Below are 13903 nucleotides of genomic sequence, written 5' to 3'. Positions count from 1 at the left end.
AGTGACAAGGAACAAGGCAAGGCTGGTGGTCCAAGGATACAATTAGAAAGAACATATAGACTATGATAAGACTTTTTCCCCTGTGGCGAGACTTGAAGTAATTAAAATTCTTGTGTCTTTTGCTACCTACAAGGAATTTACTCTTTACCAAATAGATGTAAAGGGTGCATTTCTAAATGGTTATCTCAAGGAGGAAGTATATGTGAAACAATATCCTAGGTTTGAAAGTGAGGAATTTCCTAACCATGTGTATAAGCTTGAAAAAGCTTTGTATGGACTGAAACAAGTTCCAAGGGCTTGGTATGAAAGATTGTCAAGAATTCTTTTGGAGCATAGACATACAAGAAGTAAAATTGACAACACTCTTTTCTTAAAGACTAATGGGAATGCTTTGTTGATTGTGTAGGTTTATGAAGATTACATCATATTTGGTTATACCAATATCAACTTGACTCATGACTTTGCAAAACTCATGAGTAGAGAATTTGAGAAGAGCATGATGGGAAAACTTAACTTTTTCATGGGATTAAAAATCAAACAAACAGCTACTGCAACAATGATTCATCAACAAAAGTATGTAAAGGAACTTCTCAAAAGGTTCTTCGTGGAGTAAGCAAAGGAGATAAGCACAAACATTGCCACTGCCACAAAATTAGATATGGATGAAATAGGTCCATCTGTGGAACAAAAGCTATACAGAGGCATGATTGGGCCACTTTTGTATCTCACAGATAGTAGATCTAATATTTTTTTAGTGTGGTCTTATGTTCAAGATTCCAATCAGATTCAAAGGAGTCTTATCTTAAATCTGTAAAGAGGATCTTTAGATATTTTAAAGGAACAACTGATCATGGTCTTTGGTATCCAAAAGTGTAGGAAAAACACCACATATACGACATACCTCCTTGGATCATATTTAATGTCTTGTTGTACTAAGAAGCAAAACTTTGTAGCTTTGTCTACTACTACGGCTAAGCATGTTGTTGTTGGATCATGTTGTATTCAATTATTGTGGATTAACAACAACTCATGGCTTTTGGAATGGATATTGGTTGTTTTTTTATTTTCTATGATAATATAAGTCCTATAAATATTGCAAAAAATCCTGTGCAGCACAAAAGAACTAAACATATTAATATAAGACATCATTTCTTAGGGACAATATAGAAAAAGTTCTTGTTTCTTTAATGTTTTGTGCTACTAAAGATCCAACTATAGATATTTTACTAAGATATTAAGTAGGGAACACTTTGAATAGAATAGGTTAGACTTGGGAATGATTAAAATTGCATAAATTACCCTCAATGACTAGCTAGAAAAATTGCTTTACATTGAGGCTAGCAATATATTTGTTAACCTACTCAATCTTACACATTTAGTTGTGTGTCTTAATTCTACTTTTTAAATCATCTTTTTAGATTTTAGAAGATAATTGAGCTAAACTAGATGTTTGTGTTAAAATATCCAAAGGTATGTTCTCACTTGTCAATATTTGCTTCTAATTGAATTGAAACACATGAGCATATTTGTTCCCTATGTTGAATGCATCTCTCTTTCTTCTTTAATAGAAAATTTTTGAAGAGTCATTCCCACTACAAAAGTTACCACGATTGGTCATGTCACATTCAAATAATCTAATCCTATTAGGTCTACACTGACAAAAACTTTTCCTCTTCTCACAAATCAATTCTAATTTTGCTCCTATTTAAACCCCATTTCTCCTATTGAACCTTATAAACTAATAAGATTTTTGTTCTTACATTCTTCATATCTCTTATTCCTCCTCACCAAATGGCTTCATCTTCCTCCCTCTCCACTTTGTCTTCTCAAGAAAAAATTGACCCACACTTATCCTCTTCAATAGAACTTATTCCAGTCGAGCCTTTCATACCCACAATTCCTCTTGTTCCTATCTTCAAAATATCTGATTTTAATGCTTGGAATAAGTTTTGAGCTATGATCTACTCATTAAATCAACCCTCATTCGAACAGTTTCAAGAAATTGTTCCTATCCAAACTATTTCTACTTATGAACCCCTTGCCTCTGACACCATTCCAGTAAGGGCCAGATCTAGACTCAAGAAATTATTTGGAGCACCTATTCTTGTTCCTGAAAGTGAATTTCTTGAAGAACTTATTACTTTTTCTATTCCAAAATTAACCCCCCACACTCGTAATCGGAAAAGGCAAGAAGATGTTATCCTTGAGAATGCTCTAAGGGCCACTAAAAAACGTCTCATTCCTGCTGGTTCTCCATCTTCAGAGGCTACCTTGTCTGACCCTGATGATGACTATCTTCTAAGTTGGTTTTGCTGTGATAAAAAGGTCAAAAATATTATCCTAAAATCCAATTCTTTTTGCTCCACCCATTTTTCATCTTTATCAAAACCTCCTCCAAAAAAAACTTCTAAATATGCACCAAAAGAATTAACCAAATCCACACACTCCTCTCACACTCCAAAGAAATAGGTCACTCCACCTGCTCCATCAATTCCTCAATTTTCCTCTCAATCCATTGCTACATTTAAGCCTATCTTCCATCTCTTAATGACATAATCAAATTTCAAAAGCAAAAAGTGGTGCGAGGTAGAGTTATTACTAGGTATGGGGGCCTGAAATAGTTGTTCTTCTTACCAAAATTATTGCACAAGGGTATTCAACACTTTTCCTTCAAGGAACCACTCAACGAAGGCTAAGAAAGAGATGACTAAGTTCTATATCAATGGAAAGTTTGATTGCTCTGTATTTATCTCTAATGTGCTTGGATTTCAAATTAAGCTTACTTGTGATGTTGTGGCTCGTATTTTGGATATTCCTTCTGGAGGTTAGAGTCATTATGTGACGTATGGGTGGCCCCCTCTCCATACCCTTTACGCAACCTTGAAAATCACTAGAAAGTTCTCATACAGCCTACTCTCACTCACCATCCTACAGTTGAAAAATATAAAATATCTCAACTACATCAACTTTATTTTGATGTAGTCCATAAGATGATTCTCCAAAGAAAATAGAGAAAGACTGAGGCATATTATTTGGATATGAACTTAATGGAGCTGCTGGATTCTGAGATCAAAATTGATCTCTCTAGGCTTGTTTTGAATCTATGACACCTCATAGTTTTCTCGACTTGATATCACTTCGTAGTATGCTTGGAGGGTCAACCTTCTGAAAATTTTTCTAAGTGTCAAAAGGACTTATTTACATTTTGAACCCCTAACCTTTGATAATTTTCCTTTTGACCTTTTCGACCTCAGAAAGTTAATTTTTAAGTTGATTCATGATTGAGGAAGTTAATAGTATATCTCGGGTAAGTCTCAAAATTTTTGGACAACGTTAGAGGTGTATTTGGGTGTTGGAAGAAGTGGCCTGATGCAAAGTCAGCACGCCGTGTCGATGAAGTAGTGTTGCTTCAAGTCCCTAATCAAAACCCTAGTCCCTACTTCCCTCTCTCATTCTCAAGTCCCTAATCAAAACCCTAGTCCCTAATCAAAACCTACGTCAATGAAGTAGTGTTGCTTCAAGTCCCTACTTCCCTCTCTCTAATCAAAACCCTAGTCCCTCCCCCATAGATAAAGAGTTCATCATTGAAGTCAAGGATTTCAAGAACTTAAGTGTGATTCGGATTCCACTCTTCCTTCTAAGCAATCTAAGGTACGTGAGGTTTTACTAAAACTACATGTGCATAAAGAAATTGTTTCAACAATATTTAAACATTGTGAAATCATGAATTTTTGAAGGGGTTTTGGAACTTACATTACAATTTTGCTTTATGAATTCTTTAATGGTAAAATTGATTTGGTCTTGAGGCCTTTCCCCCAAATTTGATTTATAACCATGTATAAGTATATATATATGTGTGTGTATGTGTTTGATGAGTTTAAATAATGAATTGAGAGCATGATCTATTATAAATCCCTCTCTTGTTTGCAAGTTTCTTGTTTTCGTAAGTTATGATTTATTCGAAATGCATTGTTGGAACTATGATATAAATGTCTTGATTTTATTTATGATTTGATTATGGTTTTGAATTGAAGAGGGGGTGTTTTACTTGGTGTTAAAGGTTAAAGAAGTTTATTAAGAAGATTGCATGTTTTTGTCACAAGTTTAATGACCACTACATATTTGTTGAAATGCTAAAAAGAATAATTTTTACATAATTTGACAAACGCTTTGAAGTACGAATCTTCTTGAATTGTTTGACGTATAGTGGTCAAAACTCTATGTTTTGAAAGAGAAAAACTGTAAATGATATTGAATAACTTAGATATGACTTACAAGTCTTGGTATGACGATACCAATATAGACAATGCCATATCAGACACAGAATAAAATAGAATTAGATTTTACTCAGACTTATAGATCTTGGATTTAGAAAGATGCATGTTTAAAAAAGGCTAAAATTAGGCATAAAAAGACGTTAGGTGGTTCTCCGAAGAAGGCACGAGTTCAGATAACTCATTACCCAAAATCGTGTTTTGTCGATACGGGTTATTACATCCCCTAGAGGGATTTTGTATTGGCCTAGTACCCTATGTTGTATCAGACTCAGACACTCCAACCCTTGTGGAAAACTCAGGTTGGGGGCTTCCCCGCTGATTCAATGGCGGATTTCATATAGCCCGTGGGGGCTTTCCCGTCGATTTAATGGCGGATTCTATATAGCCCGTGGAATATCAGACTTGTAGGGGCGTGCCACCTAACTCAAAAGTAATACAAATATCAGAATTGCATTGATCAAAATATTTTATGATTTTCAAATAATTGCCTATGTGTTTTTGACGTATATCATGCATGATGTTTCATGACCTGCTCTCATCTATTTTATATATATAAATGTATTATTTTGAATTTCTTTGTGTGCCAGTACAATTGTATTGACCCCCTATCTTTCAGGATTTGAGGCTCAGTCTAGAGGTTCTGCTAAGTCGTAGACTTGTTCCAACAGAAGAGAAGTGTGTGTAGTTGGTAAGTCTTCTTTATTCCGGAAGGCCTATTTCTTTTCAGTTAGTTGTTATTTTACTTAGTTTTGGTCCACTGGGGACCTTGTCCTAGATTTAGACAAGTTATTGACATCTTATGTAGTAAGGATTTCGCAGATGAGAAAGATGTTGTTTAGATGTTGAAAACTTATTGTACATATTGTCGAGCAGATTTTAGATTTATGACCATGATTCCGTTTATTATAATTCCACATCTTTTATTTATTATTCGAGTATTGTGCATGATTACTAGATGTAGAAGAGTGATTGAGCCTCCATGGTTCGGGGTGCTTGTCACAGCCAGGGCCCCGGCTCGGGTCGTGATAGAAACACATGAATTGAGTGCTTCATTAGGATAAAATGGTCATTACTTGGATTATAGGTTCTAGCTTGGGGAAATATTTGAGGAGCTTGATATTCCAATTCTAGTTTGGGAATATCATACCACCAAAGATGTTATTGGCAGGGTTCGTTACTCCTCTCTTCCTGATTCAATGAGACGCGCAAACACTCCACTTCAACAGGCTCAAAATGCATTGGAAGAGAAAATTAAATAACTGGACGAAGCTAGGGTTTATCATACTTAGGACACTGCTATACTTAGAGCTAGAATTGCTGAACTTAAGAATTAACCGCTCAGGAGAGGGTTACTAATGCTGCTACTATTCATCGTTTGACACAACTGATATCACCTTCTCCTTCTGCATAATTAGTGTCCTCTCTTAGCTCCCTAGGATCCCTTGTTTTTGTCTCCTTCCCTCCTATGCTCAATTGTGTTTCTTTTCTTTTGGTTTGTTTCTTAGAAATGTGATGATCATACTTTGGAAATGAATGTAATGAAATCGTTTGTTTGAATGTTTTCTATTACATCCTTGTTTATTGCACTTTAATTTTGATTGATAAGTTCTGATTGTCTTGGTGATAGCCCCAGTGTCCATGAGTAGCTTAACTCTTGTTTTTTCTTCTTTCAATGTTTTGTTTTTCAATGATGCCAAAAGAGGTAAAATTCACCTAGATTGTACAATGCTTATAACCCAACGTCTAACCAGTTTCATTCTTGTGTCTCTTGCTTAAATCTTTTAGGAAATATGGTGTATGCCTAGAGGCATGGTTTATCATTATCAAAAAGGGGGAATTTATTGGTGTCTTGAAGTTTTGATGAATGAAAAAAAAAGAGTGAAACATGTTGTTAAATCTGTTCCACTTTCGAGAGTGAAAGTCCACTGTATATGAAGACAAGAAGACTGAATTAAAGAAGTAGATAGATAACTTCAAATTAACTATCACGTGTGTAGATGAAGATATTGAGTTTGATTACAGTACTTGAAGATAAGAGAGAGATATATTGATTTGAAGAAGGAGTTCTACTTCAACAAGGAGATCAACTTCAAGTAGGACTTCTACTTCACAATAAACACTAAAGAGTAGGGAGTTTCACAGGATATAGAAGACACATCTAATGAAGGACTCTTTGGAGAGTCGTGTATAAATAGAGGGAGTGACTTGCACAGTCACTCACACACTTACAAAGAAAAAGGCAATTGAAAAATTGATTGAGAAGTTCATGGCTTGAAGAAACACGTAGTTGAACCTAGTTCTTCTACTTAGAAAATAAGGTGTCGTAGTTTCTATGTATTAGATTTGTTATTGAGTTCTAACACTGATATAATTCTAGTTTCAGTGAAGTATAAACTGAAGTAGGATTTTTGTCTTCAAGTTTGGGAACTCGAATACTTGGGAACACTTACTTTGAGAGGTTTGTGTGTTTTGTGAAGTAGGGGTTAGAGTTTATAATTCCTAGATTACATAGTCTTGTAATTTGTTGTTTGTTGAGGCTTAAAGTTGTTTAGTGAAGTTAGGGGTGAAATCCTATAGAGGTACAAGTCATGGTTTTTTATACCATTTTGAGCTGGATGTTTTTCATATAAAAATTACCGTCTTTTTTGCTTACTGTTTTAGCATTATTGAAACACATTAGGCACCTTGTTTCATTGATGGGAAACTATTAAGCTAAACTATGTAAATTTGTAGGTCTAGTACTCTATCAAGGACTGTGTCAAATATTCCCATAAATCTTAAATGATATAAAGCAACAACGGAGAAAGACAAAATGGTCAAAACTTAAAATAATCTAAAAATTACTACAAGGGTTGTTACATTGTCCACCACTAAAATACACATTCGTCCTCGAGCATAAATCTAAACAAGGTACCAAGCAATTGAAAATATCATCCCAAACCTAATGCAAGAACTCTCACGGGGAGTCACAATTATAGTACCACCGGTTTCACTATAATAACTAAAAACTCTTCATATTGCAACTCTTATGGCCACAAGTCTAGTACCTGAAGCTAAATTTATAATGTCTGCATCTATTAAGTGATTGAGAGTGATTGAGATATTAATCACTACTAAACTAATTAAGATTCTAAAACTTAAGAGCCATTGTAAGTTGCTTTTTGACTTTAGAGCTGAATAATGACCCAAAGTTGCAGTATTGCGACAATTCAGTTGAGTTATCAGTTAACTAGTTTTACTGATTTCTTGAGTTACTAGTTGGAGGTCGATATTTGCAATGTTAAGCATCATTTCAAAAAAGAAAAAACAAAAAAACTCCACGCCTACTTGACTATTCCTAACACCTATATCCTATGGTCGTTAGTCGATAGGGAAATGCATGTGATTTCTCTTTCATATCACTGAGTAAGACTAATGGGTATATTATTATCCATATCAGTGAATTGTTCCCCCTTTCGCAGTAGAGCTCACAACCAAGCTCTATTTTTCTTATTGTGTACATAAATTTCCTATTTCTAGTTCAACTTATCTACCACAAAATGTATTTGAGAATTGGGCAACAACAACATACCCAGTATATTTCCACAACCAGGCGTCTGGGGAGGATAAAATGTACGCAGTCCATACCACTACCTAAGATGAAGTAGAGAATTGGGCAGGTAATAAAATAATTAAGAGCAAGAAAATATAAATAACTCACTGGGGAAATCGATATTAAGTTATATTAACTTCAAACGCCATCCTTCATATCCAACCACAATCTATATACAATGAGTTTAGTTACCTATGAATTGGTTATAAACGAAAGATTTCATGAATAGACAAAGGTCCAATGATTAAATTAAGAAAACCTAAGTGTAGAAGTTATATCTCTTCCCTCTGAAATTACGCTAGTCCTCTCACCCCCCATGACTAAACGGAAGTATTTATAGAGCTATAAAAGGGTCAGGGTTAGATCCGGTTCGTTCCAAATGATCCATAACATACTTGGACTGGAATTGCATTGATACGCACACCAAGCCTTTTGGAAAGCAACTTCGCTGAGACGAGTTGAGGGTACAAAAATATGCTACGGTGATGCTCTAGGTACCCCCTTAGTGCATTTCCCGTCTTCTCCTCGTTTCACTTCCCTTAAGCTTCCGTCCAGAACTAACACCTTTGGACTTGCTCTGAATCATCTTTCTTTTGGCTCCTTTTCAGACTTCAAGGCTCAATTATGCTCCAAATCCATGCAAAAAACAATTATTCTTCATCCTACACATCAAGACAAGTAACGTAAGTGTAATTCATATGAAGAAGCTCAAAATCATACTAAAAAGAGGTAAAATGTGAGGCAACGATGGTATAAATGTATGACATTTGGCCGCACATCAACACCCCACACTTAAACTCTTGCTTGTCCTCGAATACGCTCTACAAACATAACTACAACTTTTTATTCTTACTTGAACTAGTTCACTCAAATTAAGAACACCATAACTAAAAATGTCACGCTTCTCTTCAACTTTGTATCCTTTCTTTAAATTAATAGTCACAACAAACTTCCCGAGATAACCCAACCTCAAGAACAGACTCAAGTAAGCATGCACGAAAACTTAGTGAGGTTACGACATAGAAGATCAATCATACAAGCATATTGTACCAAACATGTGCCTTCGCGCCAAAGAAATGCCCCTCACTCACCTAATGACATTCAAACACGGGCATACAAATCATCAAACTCTCATTCTCACATAGAAATTTTCTTGTGATAAAGGTGAACATAAGCTTGCCTTTAGGGTACTTGCTTTGCCAATTCAACAGTCTATATTTGTGATCAAGTAGGTCTTAATTTGTTTGTTATGCTAGAATAAGAGAGTTGGGAAAAAAAGGCTAAGGAACGAGTAGGAACATTTTGGCTAAAGTAATGACTACCTCTCCAGGAACTTTTAATACATCAGTTTTGCGATTTAGCACTTTCAACCTTCAACTAACTATTTTTCATTCTGGTAGTAGCAGAATATTTTCCATCAAAATAGGAAAATGACTCCTCACAAAGGGAGTCATTTTTCATATAACTATATTTTTCATTTCAGTTGCTCCAACTATCATTGAGACACTTCCACTAATCTTTAGTATTCAAAAAATTCATCCAGAAACTCTCTAGGTTGCTAATATTATTATTAATGTTCTAATATATATATATACACATACATACATATATTCCATGGAAAATGACTTTTATCATACAAAACGCACTCCCAGTCATTTTGGACTAGAAAATGCTTTGTAGAAAATTACTTATAGATGATTTTCAGTAAGTTGATAATGTAAACTTTCAAATTGTTAAGGTAAAAAAATTAAATCCTAATACAAATTAATGTAAAACAAAGCATGTATTCGACCATTTTTATCAGAAGAAGAATCAAACAATGTTCTATAAAACTAGAATGAGTAAAAGGATTTACCTCTGGATTAGGATTTTATTTGTATATTTACCTCTGCTATTTTGTAGCATGCCGAAATAGAATATCATGTATGCTTTAAAAAGTTTCATACAAGATGAATTCCCTGCAATCTCTCCAGCTTAGGAACGTCCTTCAATCTTTCGGGAATCTCCTTTAGCTTTGGACAGTCGTGGATACCAAGACCTTTAATCAGAGGCATGGAACTTGTGGGTAAATGCCAACTGTCTAGTTTCGGAAGATCATCAAGACGGAGAAACTCCAGCTGGCAAAAACTGTTATCATTGCAGGTAATATCTCGTCCTCCATAAGCTGCTACGAAGTCAAGATTCCTTAGGTTTGGCAACTTTCCTAGAATAGGCATCGGATCATCCATCAAATTCGAATACTGAAGGACTAGCATTGTGATTGAATCTAGTAATGGGCCCGAGGAAGGTAGTTTCTTTATTCCCCCATCTAACCACAATTTGTGGAGGTGTTGACAAGGACTAAGAAATTCAAGGTCTGGGAATGATTCATCGGGTTTACAAGACAATACGAGAGTGCTAAGGTTTTGCAAGCTGCTAATGTTGTTTAGGGAGTAAGATTCCTTAATATCATACATGCTTAATTTTCGAAGATTGACTAAACCAACAGGATCGTCATCTTTCCACTGGTCACAAGAAATGCCTTCAAGAACTTGAAGACTCTCGAGTTTGCTAACACGTTTTAGAGGTTTTGAATATGGAGCTACTAAATGTCTAAGATTTATGAGGTCAACAGTCTCGGGGGGGGAGTTGGCATAACTGACCATAATCATTGACATGAATTGTCTGTAAATTCTTGAGTTTGCCAATGGAGGAGGGGAGAGTAGAGATATCTGTGACGCGTAAGAACTTGAGTTGGGACAAACTTCCTATAACATCAGGTAATTCATCACTAACAGAATGATTCTCCAAGTACAACACATATAAATGTTGGAACACTTTATGGAACTTTATAAGATTCGTGTTACTAAAATCTGGATGAAGGAACATAACTGACCTCAACTTCGTTATTGAAAGATCAAGTGAGAGGTACTTTTGTGCATCACCATGAATGGCATGCCTGAGACATAAGGGTGATATGGAGTGATTTATTGGATCATAAATGTCAAAGAAATTTATCTCCAATGCTTTTTTTACGACAAGATCCCTAAGTAGACCATGAATCCTACATTCAGTAACTTTTCCCCAAAAAGTATGTCTCACTTGTATCAAGTTTCGTCTTATCAGCTCATTCAAGAAGCCTTCAGCGACATCTTCCATTCTTGTTTCTCCTCTCGGTACTAATCCTTCAGCCATCCACAACCATATTATGTTATCAGAATGGACCACTTGATTTTCTGGAAAAGTACCAAAGTAAAGAAAACACTGCTTGAGTTCAGTTGGCAAATCATTGTAGCTCAATGACAGGATGTGGGAGATTTGACTAGTGCCGGCCTCTGTAATATTATGCCAAAGGTGGTCCTTGACCTGTTGCCATTCTTCTAGGTCTTTTTTATGCGAAAGTAGTCCGCTTAATACAACAATCGCAAGAGGTAAGCCTCCACATTTGTCCACCATATCCCTAGCTAGCCTTTTCATTGCTGGGGCCATTGTCCGAATATCAAGTAGTTTCCTGCAAAAGAGGTCCCAACTCTCTGCTTTGCTTAGGAAACGAAGTCTGTGGGCAAAATCTTTGTCATCTGCTCTTTCAGAAACATCCTCCTTGCGTGTTGTAATAATCACTCTGCTGCCCTTCTTGTCATCCGGAAAGGCTCTTTTCAAACTTTCCCATGCTTCTCTCTGCCAGACATCATCAATCACCAAAAGGTATTTGCAGTCCTTCAATTGATCACGAAGGTGTATTCGTAGATCTCGTTCTGTCATCCTCTCCAACAGATCTATAGTTTCCTTGTTGCAACCTCGGATGGATTTTATGATATCCATAAGGAGATCCATGGTGTTGTACTCTTGAGAAACATATATCCAAGCACGTGTTTCGAAGGTAGACACTATTTTAGGACTAGTGTAGATGTTTCTTGCAAGAGTGGTCTTGCCTAATCCACCCATGCCATAAATGGAGATGACGCTTCGACGAGGCTCTTCTTTAAGAAGTTCAGCTAGCAATCTTTCTACAGCATCCTGATTGCCAACAAAAGTGAGATCTTGATCATCCACAAAGGAGTCAGTTATCCTCAATTTTCTATCTCTGGCAGACTGATTGTTTGGAAGATTACTTGGCCCTTCTCCTGCATTCTTGATGCTTCTGATATCATAAGTGTCTCGCTCATGAGCTATCGCCTCAAGTCGCTGCCTAAGTGATTCGATCTCCTTGCCGACATTGTAGAGTTTGGTCTCCTTTCTACATTTGCAAGTGCAAGACTTAAGACGACTAGCACATCCATGGTCCTCGCGTTGATCTCCTGCCATGGAGTAAGTCTCCAGTATAGCAACAGCCTCATTAGCAATGTTCCTAATGTCAAACACATATTGTAGAACCATAGGATCTTTAACTTGCTGGTCTTCTGCATATTTGAGGAATTTCAGCATCTTGATCAGTTGAGATTGAAGCCAGAACACATTTCCTTTCAGACTTAAACGCACGTTAGCTTCTTCTATGAGAAAATTACCCAGCTTTTGAACTGCAAATGACACAATGGCATCAACCATCTTCAGATAGAGACAACTTCTTGAGTGTGGTGTTACAGAAATACTTGCACTAGGCTTATCAGGTCGTTTTCTATTTGGCCTCTTATTAAAGTTGGCTGCTAATTGCTGCCAGAAAGAAGTTTGATGCAGAGCTAGTAAGTAGGAGGGGGAGTAAATGTTAGTAAGTTTCTAGCTGTCATTTAACTACTACTGTATCATATTGTTTGTTATTGTTTCTGTTTCTTCTCCATTGTTTTCAACATGAATTTTTCACTACTGTGATTATTTCACATTTACTTAAGCGTTGATGTGCTTTACTTGAGCCGAGGGCCTATCAAAAAGTACTTCTATACCTTTTCAAGATAGGGATAGGTTGAGTACACACGTCAAACTTCTTCACATCAACTTCTTTACACTGGTATGTTTATTGTTGTAGATCTCATAAAAGTGAGAACAATCAACGTGGTCCACTTCTTTTTATTAATTTTTTTTAGAAAAAAGGAGTGGTTGAATATATGCTGTTACATTTACAATTAGAAATAGTTTAAATATACCAATCATTATACTTCTGATCCACATATGCCTCTCAATGACACATGCTATGCTCCAAGACATAAGTTTAGTGATACAAGTTATGCTTCAAGGTGAGTAAGATACTACATAATTTAAATGAATAACAGAATTTATCAAAGTATTATAAAATGGTTTGAAATGCAATCTCATCCATAATCCATGTGATGATTTTATTTATCTATCTAACTTCATCTTTTATGTTGTCCGATAACTTAATAACTTCTTAAGAGCTGGAAAAAGAGGGTTGATAGACATATGTTGGAATACAACTTGGAAAATGAGAGAAAGAGACATTATTACACTCATAAAAGTGAGAACAATCAACGTGGTCCACTTCTTTTTATTATTTTGTAAAGAAAAGGGTGGTTGAATATATTCTATTACTCTTACTATTAGAAATAGTTAAAATCTACCAATCATTGTACTTCTGATGAAAATATACCCCTCAATGACACACATTCTGCTCCAGGACATAAGTTTATAAGTGGTACAAGTTATGCTTCAATGCATACGTTCACTGATATAAGTCTTGCATGAGAGTACGATACTGCACGCATAAATGAATTACAGAATTAATCTAAGTAATATAAAGTGGTTTGAAATCCAATCTCATCCATAATCCATGTGATTTTATTTATTTATCTAACTTCATCTTTTATGTTGTCCAATAACTTAATAACTTCTTAAGAGCTGGAAAAAGAGGGTTGATAGGAGATGGGCGTAATACATAAACATCCTCTTTAACTTTTCTTCAAATCACATCTATGACCTCTAATTTTAAGTGCGCACAAGTAGGCACTTCAACTTGTATAAAGTTGAACAAATAGGCACATATGTCCTATGTGGCGTTCGACGAGCCCAATTCTCGTCTTACACGGCGTCTTACATGTATTATGCCACATAGGACATATGTGTCTGCTTGTTCAAATTTATACAAGTTTAAGTGTTTACTTATGTA

The 13903-nt window shown here is 35.7% G+C and overlaps 1 protein-coding gene and 1 long non-coding RNA gene across 2 annotated transcripts; one reads left to right on the top strand and one right to left on the bottom strand.

Moving 5' to 3' along the window:
* Positions 1-1555: 1555 nt before the first annotated feature.
* On the top strand, positions 1556-6926 carry LOC124898870. The gene is made up of 2 exons (XR_007055642.1): positions 1556-3651; positions 4894-6926. It is a non-coding gene; the product is annotated as an uncharacterized LOC124898870 (long non-coding RNA).
* Positions 6927-7971: 1045 nt separating this feature from the next.
* On the bottom strand, positions 7972-12752 carry LOC107863021 (disease resistance protein RPP13). Its single transcript, XM_016708773.2, is given in 3 exon segments — positions 7972-8531; positions 9725-10493; positions 10495-12752. Coding segments are annotated over 2 exon segments (2583 nt in total). The 5' UTR covers positions 12394-12752; the 3' UTR covers positions 7972-8531; positions 9725-9809.
* Between the last annotated feature and the right edge of the window lie 1151 nt (positions 12753-13903).

Source organism: Capsicum annuum, chromosome 5, assembly GCF_002878395.1.
Source record: "Capsicum annuum cultivar UCD-10X-F1 chromosome 5, UCD10Xv1.1, whole genome shotgun sequence".
Taxonomy (NCBI): Eukaryota; Viridiplantae; Streptophyta; class Magnoliopsida; order Solanales; family Solanaceae; genus Capsicum; species Capsicum annuum.
Note: the sequence above shows the minus strand (reverse complement) of the source record. Positions and strands in the feature narration are given on the sequence as shown.